Source organism: Pogonomyrmex barbatus, unplaced genomic scaffold (assembly GCF_055798465.1).
Source record: "Pogonomyrmex barbatus isolate J1 unplaced genomic scaffold, ASM5579846v1 scaffold10, whole genome shotgun sequence".
Classification (NCBI taxonomy): Eukaryota; Metazoa; Arthropoda; class Insecta; order Hymenoptera; family Formicidae; genus Pogonomyrmex; species Pogonomyrmex barbatus.
Genome location: NW_028297099.1, coordinates 7,527,642 through 7,550,336, shown reverse-complemented (window position 1 = coordinate 7,550,336; position 22,695 = coordinate 7,527,642). Strand labels below are relative to the sequence as shown.

The 22,695-nt window shown below is 35.5% G+C and overlaps 2 protein-coding genes and 1 long non-coding RNA gene across 10 annotated transcripts in view; 1 reads left to right on the top strand and 2 right to left on the bottom strand.

Moving 5' to 3' along the window:
- The window catches only part of LOC105429762 (very long chain fatty acid elongase 4), a 22,224-nt gene extending 6,000 nt beyond the window's left edge, over positions 1–16,224 (bottom strand). For 2 of the 4 annotated variants that reach the window (XM_089070708.1, XM_089070710.1), the window contains exon 1: positions 15,917–16,224. The gene's annotated coding sequence lies outside the window, so the exon portion shown is untranslated. Of the gene's footprint in view, positions 1–489; positions 4,257–15,735; positions 15,817–15,916 lie in introns of those variants that run through there. The other 2 variants (XM_089070709.1, XM_011642932.3) reach the window with 2 other exon arrangements.
- Positions 14,104–22,695, top strand: alka (glycine receptor subunit alpha alkaliphile). 5 transcript variants are annotated; one of them, XM_089070702.1, is made up of 9 exons: positions 14,104–14,491; positions 20,367–20,437; positions 20,533–20,626; positions 20,813–20,967; positions 21,042–21,197; positions 21,300–21,440; positions 21,731–21,960; positions 22,085–22,219; positions 22,313–22,695. In XM_089070702.1, exons 2-9 carry the CDS (start codon positions 20,398–20,400, stop codon positions 22,574–22,576), a joined length of 1,215 nt encoding a protein of 404 aa, XP_088926828.1. In that variant the 5' UTR covers positions 14,104–14,491; positions 20,367–20,397; the 3' UTR covers positions 22,577–22,695. The 5 variants fall into 5 exon arrangements, with proteins under 5 accessions (XP_088926828.1, XP_088926826.1, XP_011641232.2 ...); XM_089070700.1 differs by lacking the exon at positions 14,104–14,491 and adding an exon at positions 16,329–16,492; XM_011642930.2 differs by lacking the exon at positions 14,104–14,491 and adding an exon at positions 19,226–19,619.
- LOC105429760 (uncharacterized) lies at positions 21,005–21,855 on the bottom strand. The gene is made up of 2 exons (XR_968144.3): positions 21,714–21,855; positions 21,005–21,585 (listed from the first exon to the last, which is right to left on the bottom strand). It is a non-coding gene; the product is annotated as an uncharacterized LOC105429760 (long non-coding RNA).

The following is a 22,695-nucleotide window of genomic DNA, read 5'->3' as shown; positions in this document are numbered from 1 at the left end:
GCATTTCATTTACATGACATTTGTAAATTTTGCAGATGCGACATTCTTTTGTTTTCGTAATAAGAATAAAATTAAAAATTAATTAAAATGACATATTAATTATTACTCGTACTATATATATATATTATCACAATAGAGAAACTCTCAATAGAGAAGCAAATAGCTGCATCTTTTGGAGATCTTTTGGAGAATTTTTAAATGAGAAAAAAAAAATCGCTTTATATTACGCTTTATAAAAATAACGTGTAACGTTCGTGAACGCGCAATTTTATTAAATATTTAGTTTCCAACAAGTATTAATTTATGCATCTACGGTTATATACCGTGCTAATTAACAAGGAAAGCTTTTTTGAGCGAGCTTCTATCGTAAAGACGTTAACCGTACGTAGAGTAAACGTACGAGCAATACTCGATTTTAAAGTAGGATCTTGTTCTCGAGGGATGGGAAAAGGACTTCCTTACCTAGCGCGGTTCTTTACTCAAGAGTACCTTATATCGCGAGTCCTTGCTCTCTTCGTGGCGTGCAACGCTGGGAGCGTAGTGGTGTGTCCGGGCTTCGTGTCCGGGAGTACGTTATATGTGGTTACAACCGCACCCGCGATTTAACGTTCAAAGTGACACGGCCCGACGACCGTGCGCCGAGGATGACACCGCGCGCGACGTCCGTATTGTCCGTCCGTGGGAAAGGAAAAAAAATCCGCTTCTTCTCTTCTTTTATATACGAGGGGGAGGGGCGGGGGGAGGGGGACAATCGTGGCACGTCGTGGTCGCTCGACAAAGTGGCAGCGCCGCGCATCAGCTTAGCCGGTTAGCTTTATAACTTTGGTGCTGGGTATCCTCCGCCACCCGGTGTCTTTGGTGGTGGTCGACCGGCACGTCGGAGGTGGTATCTCCCGCGAGCGTAAGCGACGCAAACGTAAACGAGGCCAAAACCGCGGATCCGGTGGTGGGAATCGATCGTGGGGATAGATCCCCAGCCAGAGAGCCATCGATCAAGGCGAGATAGAGCGCGGAGGTAGAGGATCGAGGATCCCCATCGGGAGGATCCCCATCCACCCTCTGACCACCGACTGGTTCGCCAGGTTCGTCCCCCCTTCCGCCGCGATCTCGCGCGAGCGGAGACAACGGATTTTCGCGGGGCACCTCCCGCGGCACCTCCGCGCGATTTCTACTTCCGCCCGCGGAACGCGAAACTATGATGGTTGATTTTCTGTGCGTGTATGGAGCTTCTCGCAATAAGATAAATAAAAGGCGTATAAATTTTGTTTTCACGTTTTTATATTTTCACTTTTTCAGCAGCTTATATTGCACGCTGAATTTTTATTTTCATGTTACATCAAATGTTGGTGGTTATAATATCTGCTTATTTCATTTTTATTTGTACTCTGTGACAGATATAAAATAATTTTATATGAAAAAATAGATGATAAAATGAAGAATGTATATGAAGAAACGATAATTAATATACTGTTTAATTGTTGAAATTAAACACCTTAACTTTAATTTTTTTTGTAATATTCTAATTTTGTTATATTAATTATATTAATTATAAAATGTCATTAATTATAAGTTATATGCGCTAGTAACAAAATTTTCTAAATCGGATCCCGTTAAAAAAGACGCTTATCTATACTCATTTTTTACTCTCATACGTTAAAACAGAATCGTGTAATTATAGAATTAAGCAAATTGGGGATTACAGAGATCTAATCGTTCTTCAAGGAGAGATTCAATAAAGATATGCATTATATTACAACGACAGAGGTATTCGTCTAAAAAAAGAACAAAACTCATTATTTCATCCTTCCGTGTCCTGTCTTGTCGTTGTCAAAATAAGCATGTCGATTCAGAGCCATCAAGATCACGCCCGCCTAAAGACAAGGTTTCACATCGTCGGAAATCTATTCTGATTGGCTGATATTGGCATATTACAATATCAATCATCGATCATTACACGCGACAGCGGCAGCATCAGTCGTACGATGGTTAAACGGGATAACGTCTCAAGAGTTTCGTCTGGCAAAGATATGTCGGAACAATTCATCTTTTCAGACCGTCTGCGGAATGCCGTCATGTAGGTGCCACCGGCTACACGACGTTGGTGTAGCCTCGTTTTCCAGACGAGAGCATCGTACAGCATCTCCGCACGTTCGCCAAGAGGCTTCCTCGCTGTCGTTTTTTTTTGCGAGTCAGAGAAGCCCCGTGTCAGAAAAGTGGGCGCCGCGAGCGACGTCGCTCGGGCAAGGACGCGAGGAAACGCGAGGATACATCCCCAGACTCCCTCTCGTTAAACCTTAGAACATTGTCATCACGGACTACCAGCGAGATCTTCGAGCGAGATCAACGCGACTTGGGAAATGGTGGCGCGCAAATAGAAAGTGACGTCCGCGATATGATAAATTTGATTTTTGCACCACGGCGAGAACGGCACTCCTCCGTGCTGCTTTTTCGCAAAACGCCCGAAAGAACGTTGTCTGTTATCTTACTACTCCGAAACGTAACGGCAACGACGACGACGATTTGATTTGCAAATATTTTCTCGTCGACGCGATGAAAAGAGAATTTTTCGCCGTGCAGCTTCCGGCGCGGCGCGGCGCGGCGCGAAAAGAAAAACGGCGATCAAGGAGAAAGCGATGTGGCAGGCGCAAAAAACCTATGTCAATGATAATCCGGTGAATTGAAACAGGTCAATGGACCGTTCGCCGACTGTGTAGCACGGTTCCAAAATCCAAATAGTTCGAGCCACATATTAAAAAGTTTCTTTTATCGGTTCCTGTTTACCTTTCACCTAGTCATGCTTTACTCTTTTACTCTTAAAATGGACCGGCATAATTTATCTGTGAATTCACAGATTTCACCGACACCGCACTGGTCAAAAACTGTCACGCGCAAAAAAAAATTTGTACATCCGTTCTATTATCGTCGCGATAATCGATTCGCGCGACTCGGGGAGGAGGAAAACTCTCCTGAGCCGCGTCGGAAAAGTTCTGAAGTTCCCGAAATTTTTATCGGAGCTTTAGGGGGTGAACTTTGACCGACGGGAGGAATATATTGCGGGGATATATAAGGACTAAGGGCGGAGGAGACAGGAATGAAGGGAGGCAAACTAGACTTTCGTCACATGCGGTCGACACGCGGTCGACAGACCGACAGACGCACAGAAATTTAAACATTCTCGATTTTCATTCGTTTCCTTTTGTGAACGGCCACCGCGCGTTTCCTTTCTGCGGAATCTGAGGAATCGCGACGGCGGAAGATAATTACGCACTTCGCAAGTGACAAGTATAAAGCGGGGTGTTTAATCAATCTGGCCGGAAGTAAATGTCAACAAATCGTCGGAAGCGATCGACGATTCGTATCGCGGTTTTGTACGCGCATCCTCGCTCGCATTTAACGCAGAGTTACATTTCAATTGGCAGCCGTCTCTCATCGTTCGAATGAATGTAACGACAGACACGCCGTCCTCGATAACATCTGAACGCTGGTGGACACGTATGAATGTCAGTCCGACGCTAATTTGTATGCACGGATAATTTTATTGAAATATTTTCAAGATTGAAGAGTCGGTGCCCAATGTCCGAATGTCCCGATTTAATTTAACATACCGGTTTTGGCGGCTCACGCGTGCCTGACGAATTACCTCGAGATAAAAAAGAAAGCAAAACGGAACCTGTTTCGTGTGATCTCTCGATCGCTCAGTGGGCCGACAGAAGCCTGGATCAGCAGGTGGAAGCTGGGTTACTGGATACCGATCGTCGTGTAGAGCCCAAATACGTATCGGCGTCGTCAACGAACCACCCTTTTTTTATTGTACACCACGGGCCAAAAGTGAGCCAAAAATGGAGAGGAAGAAAAAGGTCAGCCGAAATCGGGTTAAAGAGACGAAGAAAAAAAAGAGCGAATACTTATCACTTTCAGCGATTAATCTGATGGATTAATTTCAGACGACAAATGAAACGAGCGGCAATGTAGGTAAAAAAAGTACCGTTAGAAACGAGTTGGCCTTGGCTCAAAAGACATTCATTTGTTGAATAAATGGATCATTCATTATTGAGTAAAAACGGATCCGGTTACTTTAGCTTCAATGAGATCACAAATTAAAAAATTAAAATTCGTATATTATTATTTAGTAGCTCTTGATGTATAATCAGATCCATTTTTAAAATTTTATTAATTTATTAATGCTTATAAATGTGTACTTATAAATGTGTATTTATAAAAATAGAAAAGATTATACATAATATGAAAAACAAAGGATTTTAACACATTGAATGTCGCGCCAGTCATTGTAGGTGACGTTATTAAATTTAATATGATGTATAAATACACAAAATTCATAAATAATAATCTTTAAAATTGTGTGTAATTATATAAATAATTTTATTTTTAATTATGTAAATTTACGCAAGTATATTGTATAGAGGACAAGCGAATTCGATTCGACATTCAACATGTTAAAATCAATCTATAAATATATCTATAATATATTTATATATATCATATATATATATATATATATATATATCATATATATGTAAATAAATATATATAAATATATAAATCAATATATAATATAAATCTACAAACTATTTTGAAATTCAAGTCGACATTCAAATGTTAAACGTTAAACAGATCTTTGTAATAAATATCCCGTATTTAATGTTAATTTAATAATACGCATTGCGGGATGAGTATGCCTATCCAAAAGAAATCTGGCTAATATATTCCCCGAAGCGAACTTTCATCGAGCATACTGTTTTTGGTTGGCTTCGCGCCAAACAGACGGCAGGATCTTCATGAAGCAAAACGAGTTGTGTAGCAAATAAAACGAGTATAAAATAAGTAAAAGGCTTCTTGCTGCCACCTTTTAATGACATAATGGTGTAATTAAATAGAGGCACGGACATCGAGACGCCTTCTATTATTTTTTCACGGGCATGGTCATAATTTTTGTACATTGTCTTTAATTTATAAAGTACCGCAGAGCACAAGGAAAAGGATAAAAATGTGCGTGGGATGATTAAAAAAAAATTACAAAATATTCAACAAAAGATCACTTTTCAATTTCAAAAGAAATTTCACATTGATTTTAAAATTAAATTTTTTAAATAAATTTTGAAATATATGAAATTAATTTCATACATTTCAAAATTACTTGAGTTTACTTGAATAATTAACAAGATTATTCTTTTAGTGATTTCCAATTTTCAGATATTGCGATTCTGAATGATTCGCTATAATTATGTCTATAATTAGTGTGTTATGATGTCAGAACAAGAAATCAGTTGTAATTCTTTCTTACGGTACAGGACGTAACAACTAAATCTTTTTCGCATTTTGCATTTGGTGAAATGTGGTAAAGCACGTATCATAGGCGCGAAGTTATTTTTTGTAATATTTAAATTCTCGTTAATGCATTAAGATAACATCGACAACTGCGAAATTTAATTACCTACTAGAAAACATACGAAATATAGGATATTTTAAAAATATTCTTTAATAAAATTAACACATACAAGATGCCAAAAGCCTAGTCAGAAACATGCTATACGTGCTTTCTGTATAAATAAAATTCTTAAGATTTTAGAGAAGTTAAAATTATTTATGAACATCTCATAAATATATAAGTATACATGTGTGTGTGTGTGTGTGTGTGTGTGTGTGTGTGTGTGTGTGTGTGTGTGTGTATCTATATTTCAAAAGTGTCACACTTTGGCAATCGAATACCAGTAATCATCATGAAAATAAGGCATTCTACTACGCTATAAGTAAATGTTTCTTTATCATCAACAATATCGTATCATTTATTATCCTATAAATATAATCATTTTAGATTAAAATAATCGTAGCAAATTATTACAGTAAACATTTAATCATAGAACTAGAAAATGGCGCTATCGCTATCGCTTACATATAGATCCAAGTTTAATATGCATGCTTGAATTATAACGGGATCTTTCTATTAGGATCTTCAAGTACTTGATGACATCTAATAAGTAATGACCTACTTATGGAATATTGATCTCTATAACGTTCCAAGAAATACATCCAATGCAAGCAATTACATTTCTAAATGTCATTATTAATTATAATATTAGCACAATAGATTGCCCATTTGCTACAATGATAATTGTTACAATGATTTTTGAGATTTTGCAAAAAAAGAACAAATTCTTATTCCATGGCAGAGTGATATAGTTAAGCTAAAATTTTTAATTGAAAAGACAATTTTGTATCAAAAATATCGTAAATATCGAGCAGGGTTGCTTTTAAAAGTATTCATTTTTACAGCAGATAAGATTTTAATATATTGAATGAAGAGCTAAGAGCTAAATACTTTTATTTCATTAAAATCGCATTTAAAAATGACATTACAAAATTTGAATGATTCAAAACATTCAAATTTATTTTCTAGAAAACTTTATTTTTTGAATGTATTGTGTCATTATCGCAGCAGACGATGTACAGTGATTTGTGTGTGTGTGTGTGTGTGTGTGTGTGTGTGTGTGTGTGTTTTGAGATATATATTCAACAAGATTTGCTCCATAGAGAACTCGAATAAATATAAATTTATTTCCGGGGATTCTTCGCAACATGCACATTTTTAAATTTTACATGACTAGGGCTTATCTAGGGCATATTATAAAATACTCCTCCAGTAAATTTCTCCAAATCATCTTATTAGACGAACGTGTCACCTCCTCATGAGTAAGCGGCGTTTCAAGCGGTGGACATCTCTCTTAAGCTGAAAAAATGGCAAAATGCCACATGTTGTACGACCTCGTTCGTCGCTTTGTGGCTTAGCGCGGCGCGACAACTTTACACTCTCTATTTTACAAGCGGCTGAATAACAGCGATTAAGGAAATGAAAAACTAGGCTTGTTTGCATCTCTTTCGACATTAGTAGTAATACAACTCTGAAAAACGTTATAACAAGAATAACATAAAAACATACCACATTTTCATTAACCCATTGTCTTTTTTAACCCATCCAACATAATACATTAAAAAGGTATCTAAGAAATATCTAGATAAGATATCCGAATATCTAGATGTAAGATATTCGAAGTATTATCGAGATGTGTGGAAAATATCTGAATATTCGATTACATTGAGTTATCATTGAGATATCTTTAACGTATTGCAGACTAATTGTTTTATCTAACGATATAATATTTCTGCACAAATATATCAAATATCTATGTCTCGTCAAATCAGATTTTATATACAATATAAAAAATGCAGCATAATGCATAATCCGATATTAGAAAAAATATTCTTTAAAAAAATAAAAGTTATTTAATAAAACAGTGATATATTTTTTACATATAGATTATCTTAAATCACAAAAAAAGTAAAATAATAAATAAATTGCAAAACATATCGGAATGCATCATGTTCTAAAACTTAAATCTAGCAATAAAAGGATTTATTTACTTTTTTTTTTATTCCATTACATGCTTGAATAAGAAAAATAAATTATGTGATTGCTTAATATAATACTTAGCATACTTAAAAGATTTCTTGGTATAAATATTGATAAAAAAACAAACTGTAATTGTATATCTAACAATAATATATCTAATAATAATATAATAAGCAAATCATGATATATGTCTTTATATACGTCAAAATGTATATAAAGGTTATGATGTTTATAAAGGTGTTTAAAGTAAGTTTAAAACACCGAAATAGCCATTGTATGAAAATTAATGTAAGAACTAACAAATAATGTAGTAAAAGCAATTTTTTCTTCTCTCTCTTATCAAATAAATGAAAAATATAATTTTTTTTCTTTCATATATTAATACAATGGTAAAAGTTATTTTTTGTTTTCCTATATTGATTACTCTGTTGATCAAAAGCATTATTAGCATATCATTTAACAATGCACATCGCTTTTTTCTATTTTACATTTGTAAAATAGATTACAATTTTTATCTGTTCTTATTAATTCATATCTAAAGTCGTCTTTTTGTTTGTCTGCATTAAATGTTTTTTTTAAACATAATAAGACATAATTTTACAAGAGTAATTGTATTATTTTTATTTGGAAACTGCGTTAGTATTAATGTAAAATTCGTTATTTTAAATTACAAACATCTATCATTCTTAATATTAACATTAGAAACATATCTAAGAGTTATTCTTTTTTGATGTTTTTTTATTAAAATTTTTCGATTAATTTGAATGCAATAATAATAAACACAAAATTTACATACAATGGTAAACATCTCATAATCTTTATGGATATGTTTTGATATATATTATGATTTGCACTTGTTAGACACAATTATTATAATTGCATTGTAATTGCATTTCTAGTAATAAATAAATAATAAAAAAATAAAGTGAAGAATTGCACATATAAACTGTTAATTTTTTTATCAACATTTATAGCAAAAATATATTAAATATGTTAGTATTATATTAAACAATCGCATAATCATACAATTATCTGCTAATTGTAAAATTCATTTTTTTATTTTCTTAGATCTTTTTATAAAGAACAAATGTAATGTTAGGAAATAATGTCCTTAGGACATTTTTTATAAATAAGAAATATTAACATGTCATATAAATTTATATGATTGATATCTAATTCAAATCTCAGATATCTTTCGCCACGTGGAAATAATTTTATTTGCTATGCAATAAAAGAAATAAAAAATTTCTCTCATATAATATATAACAAATATTGATCTTATCTACGACCTTACAACTCAAATTATAAAATTGACCAGCATGAATTTTGTATTTCCCGAGGCATTAAGTTTCCAATGAGTGATTTGTATACATAAATAACATTAATATTATTTTTTAATAAATATATTTATTATTATTTATATTTATATTTATATTTATACACGAGAAAATAATATGTGCAAAAAATAATATAAAAGATTCCTTAATTTCAACACTTGCTCTTTGTAACTTTTATTATAAATTTGGAATGGTCTAATTATTGATGGTCATTAATACGACAACAATACTCCCTATGCGTATGCATTATGTGATTATAGCATTCTAATTCCGTTTGTCTCGATAAATGGTTTCGCACTGAGAAAATAAACGTGGCAGATTTTAATGTCGCATACTTCCTGGGAAAATGATAGCTGACATACTTCGGCACCTCTTGCGGAAACGCGAGTCGCGAAGCGTTACCCAACTACGAATTTAAGAAACAATATTTGGTGTCTCCTTAAATATTTGCCGGCCATTGTAGGTTTTCCAGGAACTCATCGTACGTTAAATATCAACATATCATAGACTTGCAAGATTCAAATCCCGACTGTCATTCAAATCACGTAATTTCCTGCAGCTGATGCAACGAACTGAACTCTAAATCCGTAAATCCATCAATTCGAGAATCAAACAATTCATAACATTCTGTATGAATAAAGAAAGAAAATATATTTTATTTTCACATGGAAGGAACACTGTGTGTGTAGTTTAAATTGGTTGCTAGAATATCAAAAATTTCTGTTATTATCATATTTAAGAGTTCTACATAATAATTTAAATGGCACAACAAAATTTATTTTCAGATCTGATCAAATTTTCAGCAAAACCGCTTCTTTCCGCGCACTTACAATAAATAAATGTTCCTTCTACATTTATAAAATATTTTAAAATAAGAAAACAAAATTTCATTAAAATTTCCATACGATTAAGGCTAAGCAATATCCGCGAAGCAGATTGTATTCAATCTGCAAATTTATTCAACATTTTATTCTCACGAATAAAACTGTAAATAACTGTTAGATACATCGCCACTTAAATAACTTAAGAGACTCAAACACCTTATAAAAGACATCTAATGGATATAGTAATCTTTCACCGTTTAGAAGACGGCAGATACTATTTAGAATTCTGTGTGCGTTATTTAGAAAGCTAGCAGATGATCGACGATTTTGCTTCGCAAAAATATCATTAAGGTGAAAACAAAATTTATCAATTTTTATCCTATAAAAATTACTAAAAACGCTTGGACAAATGTAAAATGACTTGACTCTGAAAATGGCAATCTGACTTTTATTGCTATTATTAAAATTTTTGAATTTGCACACCTCTCCTACGGAATTGGCATTCGCGATATGCAAAGCATTTACCACGGCAAAGCATTACAATTCTAATAAGTGAAACTGCATCGACGGGTTTGTTCTTGCGATAACCAGTCTGCAGTTAACGCCTGCTTGAAACGAAGGGAAAAGTTGCCCGATAGAGAGTGGTTGTGCACTTCCTTTCTCTTGCATTAGAGATAGGATCGTTAATTATTGACATACCTAACTGAGAGAAATAATCTTCTCGGGATTTGATTTATCCTGAGGATTTATACATGTACATTAATAGTCTCGTTATCCACCATTGATATTCCGCGGACATTAACGATGATTGGCAATTATTCTTTCTCCTGAAACGAACGTGAAAAGAACAGTTTTGCCGAAGAATCTAAAAATCTCAGGTCTGTAAATATAGATCTGAAAATTTAATTTTGTTAAGCTATCGAAATAACATTTCATAATTAAATAAAATATTTGCTACTAGAATATAAAAAAAAAAAAATGTGTATTATCGTCATACTTAAGTGTCTTATATAATAATTTTAATGGCAACAAAATTATTTTCAGATATCTGTATCGGGCCAAATTTTTAAATACTGGCAAAATTGTTCTTTCGTGTAACAGTCAATGTATAAATATTTCCCAATTAAGTTTCGATAATTTTATATAATCTTCATAATCTGTCCCAAATATTAATGAGATATCGCAAAACGTCGTTCAGTTTTTTACACAGAGAGAACAGTTTTGTCAAATACGAATGTAAAAATAATTTTGTCAAGTCATTAAAATAATTATGTAGGTTTAAACTAATTATTGGAATATCAACGATTTTTATCGACAGTTTTATCAATATGCTTAAACGGTCTAAACATAATGATTTTGATAGCCCAACAAAATTATTTTTAAATCTATAACTAGCTAAATTTTTGGATTTGAGTCAGACCGTTATTTCTGTGTAAAATCGAGAAAGTGCGTAATTTCTAGTGTGGATTGGCATACGGAAAGTGAAATGCTATAAACGGCTATATACAGCATAGTATAATCTCATCGTATAACATATTTCGTTCGAGCCAGAGGAGAGATAATATCGATTCAACTGATCGATTTCACCAGATTTTTATATGTTTATATTACACTTGGGACCATTAAGTTTCGCTTTCTATATAAACCGCAGGTATCGTAATGTACGAATTAACCACATGGTACCGCCGGACTCTGGAATCCTAAATCATGAAAATAAATGTAATTGACGATACAATATATCAGAATGTGTCGCGTAATTGGGAAGAAAATTAAACCAACATATATATAAGACGAAACTTTCAAGACGATAAAAGCTACTGATTTTTAAAAATTCATAATCAACCACTTTTCCCTTGCTGACCGAAACATTAACACAAAAAAATTATTTTCCAATCAACTTAAAATTCTCTTTTCTCTTTTTTTTTTTTTGACTTTTTTATTGCGCCCTGAAATCTTCTCGCGTTTACATCACATTAGAAAGCAACTTAATTATAACGGATCAATCACGAGTAGAAAAGAAATACAAATACATTGATAAAGTATTCAAGTAATTAGAGAAATTAATGATTCCTTACATTCTGATGTGTCATAAATTTTTATGCACATTTCGGTTGCATGTCTTCGTCATTATCGCATACTTATTCTTCTCCGCTCCGCGTCGGTAAAATGTTTGAAAATTATATATATTTACCGTAATATCGTAATATCAGCGTGACCAATCGGCGATTGACTAATCAGTTTTCAGAAGACTCCTCCAGAAGAAGAAAATCGAGTATAACGTTCGAGCATAGTGATACACGTAAGACGCAAACCGGTTGGAGGCTGATTGGCGCACTTTCTTCGATACGTCTCTCTGCTCGGCCATGATCACCTCACTTTCGAGGTCAATGTCTAGGCCTGGTGTGTACACCCGAGATTGCGATTGACTCCTCTGACTCGTATAGACGCAACTTTCCTTGATCGGAGTAACTGACATTAGGCGCGCGAAATTTTCTTGCCTCTCAACGACTTGTATATTTACGCAGATGAGCAATGCAAAACGCGTGGAAATGTTCTTTACGTTTACATTAACTTTAATCATTGTCTAAGATTGAAAGCAATGCCAAAGAAATGATTTTGAAAATATCGCAGGTATTACGCAAATTCGGATTGTTGTCATTTAGAATGATATCGAGATTGTTAATTGTTGCAATTGAATGAAAATTAGGGAGATTTGAACAGCGGGAGCGAAGAATCGGTAAACTTTGACTCGTCATAGGAGTTAAATAAAATTCTTTCATTCAAGTAATTTTATTTTTAATTAACGTAAATTAAATATTTTCTTTTGAAAAACTATGTTAAAATTTTAAACGCGATTTTCTTAAAATCATCTATTTTAACGATTTTGAAATTGAACTTGAGAACGAATGAAGATATCGATTTTTTTTTTTTAAATTAGAGAACGCTATATTTTTGCAGAACTGACTACAATTAACTATACGCTGTTATTTATTTACATTTTAATATATTTGCATGTTTTGCTAATTTATTATTTTATTAATTTTTTTTTAATTCTAATCTATTCTATAGTAAATAAGTTAATAAGTATTAAAGTAAGATGTAAAACGGAGAAGCAGGTAGAATTGTATTGTCTTGTATTGCAGTATATTATATAGCAGTGTATTGTATTGCGTTGTATTTATGAAAACAAGCGAGAAATGACGTAAAGGAGCTAGTGAGATTAAAGTAAGTTAGAGAATAAGGTGGAAGAATGAGAGATGGAATAAGGTGGGAGAATGAGAGATGGAATGAGGACAAGGATTCTATATTGTAAATCAAGTCCCTTCTTGGTTATATGGCTAAAGAGTACAAACAAATTTTATTCTATTCTATTCTATTCTCTATTCCATTCTATTCTATAGTAAAAAGATTCCGAAATACGTCACTTAACTCAGTTTCAAGTGTCAGGTTTCCCTGTAATCTCTGCAGAACCAGAAACTTTGTATGATTTATACCGCGCGATAGATTAGAAACTGTAACAGTTTCATATGTCAACATTTTGTAACTTTAATAAATTTTCATTGATAACAAGCAGCCCACAAAAAGGATTTCGTATTCAATTCATTTCTATGAATCAAACTTTATTGCATTTTTCTATAATCCTAGCTCGCTAATGACCTAATTTAAACGACTTAGTTTGTTTATTTGTCTATTTGCATAATTAAAAATAAAAGTATTCATATGTTTATGTGCACTTTATTTTAGACCACTAAGTTAACATTAATTACAGTTACAAATGTATTATTATTATTATTATTATTATTATTATTATTATTATTATTCACGAATTTCATGAATTATTCATTGTATTCAATCTATGTCGGCCATCGGCGAGGCAGGATGTTAATAGTTGTTATATGTGATATATTCTTGATAAATAAAAAATATAATATAATAAAATATAATAAAAAAGCGATGTCATATATACGATCAAGGCTAAGCTTGATCCAAATCGGATATGGATTTCGTATAAATAAGCATGGATATCGGAACAACCGGATTCTTCGACCGAACCCATCGTTTGGACCCGCCGATCTCGCAACGTGTGTCTCGTTAGATGCTTCTTGCGGTGAATTTCTTCGTTTCATCACGCGGCGTATCCGGTACGCGCGTGGTGCGATCCTGACAAATGAAGAAGCAGCGAAAGTAAAATCTCCCTCGGACACGAGCGAGGAGAGATGCCTTTCGCGTTCCCGCACGCGATTTTAGAGTATATGTATATTATTAATGACGTAATACACGCCGAGCAATTGCACCTTCTGCGTGAATTCCGCGCGAGATGAAAGTCTCCCTCTCCCTGCTTAAATCTGTGAAAAAAATTTGCGACTTTTTAATTGCGAGTCGAAAAATCGGAAATTGGAAGTAAAAAGAAACTACGATCGCACGGAGCAAGCTCGCGGAAGGAAAAGCCGAGGGTAGAGCCGAGTTCGTCGGCCCAGTCCGCCGGGCCGATGGGTGGATACGAATTATTTTGATGATTCAGCTGCTAACTAAATCGTTTGAGTTTGCGCGATGCTTTCTACTGTCACATGACTGAGTGCGCGATTGACCGCGTTTGAACGTCGTTCTCGTCGTCTCGTCCTTAAATGCGTCGCGGGATGACGGGCCGCTCCGACGGACTGCTCGCCTCTTTCCCTTCCCTCCCTCCCTCCCCTCCCCTCCCCCCCGCCGCGGTTCGTCAAATGGTCGTATTAAACAAGAAAATTGTTTATGCGAATTACCGAATGCGGCCTCAATCGAGCGGCCACTCGTAATTTCCTTTGTTCGAAATTGTCGATCATCGCGCGGAGGCGCTTCGCGAAGTGTCGCGCCGGACGCCTCGTCAAATCGTCGAGTCGCTGAATGATCATTTAGTGCCCGCCTGCGTAAGTCGATTTTGCGATTACTACAGATGAGCAATATTTATTATAGTGATGCGCGCGCATTGCGCAATTAGCGGTGTTCCTGCAACCTCCGCGCAAAATCTCGCATCTTTTTCTGAAAACGCGCCTTCGAATCGAGTACAGCCGCGGCGCGGCTGTAATGAGACGATGACCGAGATATTAAAAGTAAGACACATGGACAAATGACGAAAGGGGGATATAAGTCGGTCGATAGAGCGTAAACTATAGGTAACGAGCGAGTGACAAGTGACGTTACAACGAGTACCTTGGTCTTACGAGTGGTCTTTATGTGCAGTCACGGCTAGAGAACAAGTGACAAGTTTCGTGTTAAATTTAATCGGTACAGAGTTGAACAAATTTCATTAACGTACTGAAATAATGCGCACATATAACAAGAAACTCTATTTCATATTTCACCTTCGCGTAAACTTTCTCCAGAGGTTTAGGTAACGCTGGCGGATAATAATTACGAATATTACGAGTTTGAAGAGTTTTGACTAGCTTCAAAAAGGATGATATTTCAAACCTTTCATCAATCACTCGCAGACACAATTGCGTACTTATATGATTTCATTAAGGGCTACAGAAAAGATTAATTACGTGTTGTTTTTACAACAATCCGCGTCAAGTCAGAAAATCGATATACGCTATTAAAAATAAAGGGAACTGTACGTCGTCCAGAACAATTAAAATCACTTGTTCCTATTCCGGATCACACATGGCAGATATTTATAACTAGATCGAGCATTTTTTTTCTTTACTATATAATTATATTATATATATATATATATATATATATATATATATATATATATATAGTATAATACTTCAGAAAAAGTAGTCTTTCTACGTGTTTATAAAAAAATGAGATTATATAATAAAAATTATATTACCATATATAATTATTATATATAATTATATAATTTTTATTATATAATCTCATTTTTTTATAAACACGTAGAAAGACTACTTTTTCTGAAGTATTTAAAAATTTGTAAAGATACAGATCTGAAAATAATTTCGTTGAGCCATCCAAAATATATTTATATAGCTTAAATTGATTGCTAGAATATCAAAAATTTTCACAGCATTATCATGCTTAAATGTTTTATACGATAATTTGAAATCTCTCAGCGGAATGATTTTTAGATCTATATCTGGCCAAAATTTTTTTTCAGAGCAGGAATATAATATCTTTTTTAATTCGCTAATTCTTATTCGTCCACCTCTCGGGTTCCTCGGCTCAAAGTGTTGTTCTTAGCAAAGCCAAGCTCTCAAAAGGTCCGTTATCACGCAGGTAGCATACTCTGGAGAAATTGGCACACCGTTACCGGATAATCCTTCGAGTATAATTTTCACACTCGTCGCGGCAATAAAACCGCCCGACGAGGATCGTCGATGTCTTACCCGAGAGTATCGGTTGTTCTCCGCTGATTTCTCCGACGTGATCAAAGACGATCACGCTTGACCCTCCGCTCCGTGGCGACGACCCTCTTTGCCGTCGCGATTACGACGACTAGAGAGTATCCCGTTGGGATACGCGAGAGCTCTCATCCGAAGGAGTCCGTTCGCCGACGACGACGACGACGTAAGCAACCGGTCTCGATGCGAATCCCGATGCGACGTGTTGCTCAATGATCACCACCGTCCATGTCGACGATCCGTAACGCGAACACAGACACCGTCACCCGCGGCCCGACGTCGCGGCGGTCTCTGGGAAAACCCACCCCCCAGAGGTGGAATCGAGAATAACCGTGGCCGGCGCGACACGATTCCGTCGTTTTCGCCGAGTGATAATAATTCGCTTTCACCCGCCTCGATGCACCCGGTTTCTTCGTCCGGTGACCGTTGCGTTTTCGCGCCCGACGTTTTGTCCTGGGGGAGACACTACGGAGCAACGCTCCCTGGCCATTCCTCCGATCGCGGAGGGTGCAGGCGCCGGCCGGCCGCCATCATAGAAATCAATACAACCCTACAACGAAGGTTTGCACCCCTCCCCCTCCCCGTGTAAATGGAATTCCTTCAAATTTGATCGTGATCTGTGCGCGAGGAAATGGTATATATATCTCTGGTTGTGTTGAGTTTTACGAATCAAATAGCCATAAAATTGATCGTCGATCATGTATGGCTATCGGTGGATGATCAGAAATCGTCCATTTTTCGCTTTTCATTCGCATGCAAGGAATTCATTTCGGATCCCGTTCAAATAAATGTCATCCCTTTCATCCGCGACTTTTTTGCGACTGTCCTAAGGCACGAATGCATTTTTCGGCAGAGAATAACGAGGACGATGTAGAAAATAGATATGCAAGACGACTTTCTATGTGTTTTATCTTTCTGACCGCCTCACCTAGTGTCCGCTTTACTGTTTGCCGGTCCACCCACGCGGTGTGAGATTCTTCCGATGGTAACTATGGTCGACATTACCTCGGAAGAAACTCTTCTTCGACATCAGCAGATCGATATCAAATTGTTGAAGTTAACTGAAGCCTGTCCAATCTTTCCATCTCTTTCTAGTACCTACCTTTAAGAAAAAAATCTTTGGATAATTTTAATAATTTATATTTTGTATCTAAACTGCTCTGTCCAATAAATTTTTCTTTTAACACATACATTATCAATATGACCGACTCTTTTTGATGAGCGATGATTCTTTTAACGGAAAAGTCTAAGATACCAATGTACAAAAAAATGGTCGCTAATCGCTTACATCACGCAAGCCTTAAGAAAGGACCTCAGACCGACAAAGAAGAAATAACGAAGAATAACAAAAGCGTAATTAGAATTTTTCGATACAAACGCAAGTATTCGTATAATAAAATTAACTGCAGGATCTAAAAAGGTATGTGCGTGTTTTAATTTTCAAGATAATTTTACACAAAATAAAATACCCAGATGTATGTCCCAGAGTATTTTATTCAATAAAACTACATAAATAATGGAATAACGGTACTTTAATAAAAAAAAAAAATATACATTAGAGCAATGACTTTTTCCTCGTAAAAATTATTTTCAAAGAAGATCATGTATATTTCCCATTCCCGGGGCATGAAAGGAAATAATATTCTCGCTTATATTCCGTACCGTACCTTTTTACTTTTGCGCTAGTGTATAAATAATGCACGGACTGATATTAATGATTTTGTTATAACCGACGGCGTCCGAAAGCGGCAAGTCGTTCCCTCCTATCATCCTGCTACGCCCTTGAAGAAGAGAGATGAGCGTAGGAAGAACGGGAGGTCTCATCGAGGCCGACCCGATCCAGGTCGGGTTTTAGAAGCGCGTGACGTTTAAATGGACGATCCCGTTGCTCGGGACGCGGCCAGGAGGAAGGGGAAGGACACGCATGTTGGCGAACCGCAATCTCCTCCTCGGTCGTTTGTAAAGCCTGCTGTAAAGCCATCGGTACCTGCTGTCCGTATAGCCCGAACCAGACGTCTATACTGACCCACTCTCACTCTCACCTTTCTCTTTCCCTCTGCCTTTTTTTTATTTTCTCTTCTCAAAAGCGGGTCTGCCTTCTCGCATATCGAAGTGATAAAAATGCGTATATATATATATATATATATATATATATATATATATATATATATGCGTATATATATAGTCGCGTATATATAATCGCGTCTCTCTCTTTCTCAAGATCAATGTCGTCTTCAGATACAGTTGTACAGTTACTCGAGAAGAAGTAGTATTAGAGAGAAGAAGAAAGAGAAATGTCGAAAGCACCGAGAGATGAATGTTTTGTGGGATTAAGGAGGGGAGGGGGGGGGAAACAATGATCCGAAAAATGAAGATATTTTTGGGAATTTTTTACAAAGAAAATAAACAATTTGAAAGATATTTTATTAGGTACATTTTTAAGTAGAAAAAAAATTTTTTAATTTATTTTTAGAGATTTTATCTCTTCGTTATAATAAGGAGAGTAAACTAAAAGTGATTGCTGTATCTGGTTGATAGCGATTCGATAGTTTTGAATTTCATCTGAAATAAAAAAACTAGAAATATCTATATAAGGTTTATATTATAAGCTATGATCCGACATAGAGAAAAATTAATAATTTTCAAAATTAATTAATTTTCAAAAAATAACAAAGTTATAATCTCTGAAAAGATTTTTGAAATTTCATTTGAAAAAATGAGATCTTTTATTATTAAGAAAAATTAAAGGAAACTTTTAATATAAAAAATCCTAGCGAGCCTTATACAGCAGAGATAGAAACCTAAATAAACTAAAAAAATTTTTTTCTACTTAAAAATGTATCTAATAAAATATTCTTCAAATTTTAAAAGATTCATTGTTTATTTTTCTCGTAAAAAATTCTTAAAGATATCTTCATTTTTCAGGCCATTACAGTGTTTTCTCTCCTTGAGACGTGTAACGATAAAATTAAGCCAACGATGTATGAACTGAAAAAAAAAGTTGTCAACGACTTCTATTAATAATTCAATGTCATTCAATTAAACACGTTTAATAATTCCTTCAATTCAAATATTTCTGTATTTAATATACATAAGTAATATCAACAAAACGAACACTTTTTTTAAATTAACAAATATTTGCTTGATAGAGTGATCACGCCGTGTTTAATCAAATATTTCTTTAAATCACTAGATTTATTTTTCAATAGTAGAAATAACGTGTGTCTGCATGTCTGAATATGCGATTGTAAACTAAAAAAAAAAAAAAAAAAAAAGAAGAAAAAGAACGTAAAAGAATTATCGATACATATGCCATTAGCAAACCGGTGTTAAAAATCGGAATGATGCGTCGAGTAAATATTGTTCACATTGTAGCATCAACGAGATGCACAGGTAGCTGCGTCTACGCGGAACGGTAAATTTTGTTACGCAATTCACGACGAGCAATTTGCAAGACGAGTGCAAAAGTGGATGACGATACTCGCACGCAATTGGACTAGATTGCGACGATTAATAATAACGATTAATAATTGGCTAATTGCCGTGCCGCGCCCAGGTCGGCGCAGGGGATGCCGCAGGGGATCGTCGCCGTCAGTCGACGTCCACGTCCGGCTGCGATGAGGCGCACACTTTCAGTAGTTTTCCTTTACCTGTGTTGGAATTCTCTCCCGGAAATATGCTCCTCGAGGTAAACGACTTCGTGCTCCTTTAAAAGTCATTTTCGCCTCGTTACGCACAGCGCGCCGTTTCGTCGCGGCATCTTTCATCGTCTTCGAGTATCGGCGGGGAAAAACGCGTGCGGCAATTTTCCATCGGAGACGCGGCGGGGAGTGGGCCCAAGTTCAATTCAGGCTCTTCTTTCCAACATCATATTATCAGGGGGAGGGTAAAAAAAACGGAGACGGAGCGAGCGGCTAATTTTCTTAGAAGCTCGATAGCTTCAGATTACGATAACGACTTCGAGATAAATCGGCGGCGGAATCGTTATCATGAGAAATCGTTGATTAGCTTTCAATCAACGGTCATCGTTTTATGTTCAGCTTCGTAATATATCGATCCTTAATGTCGAACCTTTTTTTTTTTTTTTTTCTACTTAAAGAAGTAACAATTTTTCCTCTTACTGGCTCCTTTCATCTCTTCGCAGAGATGCGATACTGAGCCGCTACGCTAAAACTCGCGCGATCAAACAAGTTACCTAAGCGAAAAAATAAATAGCAGGTTCTATTTCGAAGGTCCACGTTTCAAAGCCTTACAGGACTTGAAATATTCTCCCGCGTTTAATGTAACGAGAATTCCCAATGAGTCAGGAACGTCAAAGGTATAATACAGAAGAATATAAATAAAACGATGAGCGTTGACAGGCGAATGGAGTTAACAATGACGGAAAAAAAAAAAAAAACAAAAAGAAAAAGCTGATGAGAGATATTTCTTGCAGTTTGTTCAGCGAGGATGTCAACAATTGCACTATGACGACGAGGCTAATTCTGCCAGAGCATTATGTCAAAGGTACGCGACTCCCTGAAGGACTCGCATTTACGTTTTTCGCGCAAACACACGAGCACACAATCGCATGTAATAAAAGAATAAAAATCTCTCTGCAGAGATTAGACCGCCGCCGGGTGCACCTGTGATAGTGAATTTCAATATCTTGGTGGTCGATATTAATTCTATCAACGTTGAAGACATGGATTTTCGGTATGGTGATCTCTCCATGAAAAACTGACTTTGAACTGCAATCAAGAGAATTAGATGAATTGAACACATATGAAAAATATGGGATTTAATTAGGATATGAAGATGTATAAGTTTTCTTAATTTAAGACAAAATCTTGATGTAAAAAAGTCACGTAAAGTTATATAAGTTTGATATGTATTCATTAGCGTGGACATGTTCGTCAGTCAAAGTTGGATAGAATCTCGATTGAATACGCCTCAAGATATTTTCGAGGAAGACGACGATTACGTCATACTCCCACCGGAGTTTTTCGATAATCTTTGGCAGCCAGATCCGTATTTTTTAAATTCGAAAGTTTCCGGTGAGCATAAACGGACTTTTAAATTAAATCACACGCGTCTCGATAAATCATTACATTTATTAATAATTTTTAAGAGATTGCGACTTTAAGCCACAAATTCTCATTGGTCACGTTATATCGGAATAAAACTATTAAATATTCTGCTCGAATTAACGCTATTGTCGCCTGTCAAATGGAATTTCAATTGTATCCAATGGACATTCAGATCTGTCCAATTTATATAGAGAGCTGTAAGTCTAAAATGGATAATATAATTACACTTTCTCATATTATTATTTAAAATGGCGAACAGGAGAGAGACGAAAGAAAACATATCCGTTTATTTATTGCAGTTTCTTACAACAGGAAGAAGTTGCGCTTAAAATGGGGAGCAGGCGGTGTTACGGTAAATCCCGAATTGAAGCTTTTGCAATATGATATCGGAAAGCCAGCGGTATTCGAAGAATCCATAGATTACATGCTTGAAAAAAATGGTACGCATCAACAATTGAAATTTAATATACTCTTCAATATACTCTTTTCCTTTGTTAAAAAATGCATGTCGACACCAAAGCTCGATTTGTTTTGTCCAACGTCATTGGAACGAATCATCCTAAACTCTTACTTTCCCAGACAACACTGAAATCCAAAATCGGGACATAAGACGTCCTTAAGACGTCCTATGTTTCAATTTTGGACTTTGTATTTTCTGAGTTGTAATTGTAGTAAAGAAGAAGATTATGTGCAAAGTAAAGAATAATAAATACATATTTGATTTTCACAGGAAATTTCTCACGGCTGGTAGTTTTCTTTCGCTTCGAGAGACAGATCGGTCACCACTTGATACAAACGTTCGCCCCGTCGACGCTGGTGGTGATGCTCTCGTGGTTCAGCTTCTGGCTAGATTTGGACGCGATTCCTGGTCGAGTGGCTCTTCTGGTGACGAGTATGCTTACGCTGGTGACAATGTTCACCGGTCTTAAGAGCGATATCCCGCCAGTGGCATATATCAAGGTAAGTTTGCTAATGTATTCCAAAGTTACAGTCATCTTGCGCACTTATTATCGGATACTCTCACATATCTCGTATCGATATTCGTCTTTTCTAATATAAAGATTCTTGCGTTTGCTGCACACAGGCACTGGATATCTGGATGGCTGGTTGTATGATGTTCGTGTTCGCAGCTTTGGGCGAATTCGTCGTAGTCAAGGTGCTCGACCTGCGACACGTCAAAAATGATTCGCAAAGTTCTACGGAACCTCGCTCATTCTCGGTTCGTTTTTCAAATATTGATCACGGTGATCTTATCAACAATCTTAATGATGATAAAATTACAACTTATCCACTAAATATGATTATTTTTTAGCGATTAATGGCAATGGTAAAGAGACAAAGCATTTGGGACGACAAGTTTATTCATGCGACCAAACCAAAGAATAAACATACCAGTAATAATCTATTATCAACTTTGTGGGTAGATCCTGAATGTCAGATAATGCAAACGCACAAAACACGTTCTCAGAAGATAGATTGCTACAGCAGAATTGTTTTTCCTATAATCTTCTTACTCTTCGTCGTTCTATATTGGCCGATAATATTGCTTAAAAGCGCCATAACAAAAGCGTCGTAACAAAACGAATTCTGGCTAATCATTCTTTTCATAGAATTAGAATTTGTAAATAAGTTAAAATCATTATTTGCGTATGTCAACTGAAAATTAAGTTAAAAATGAAATATATTTTTTTCCAA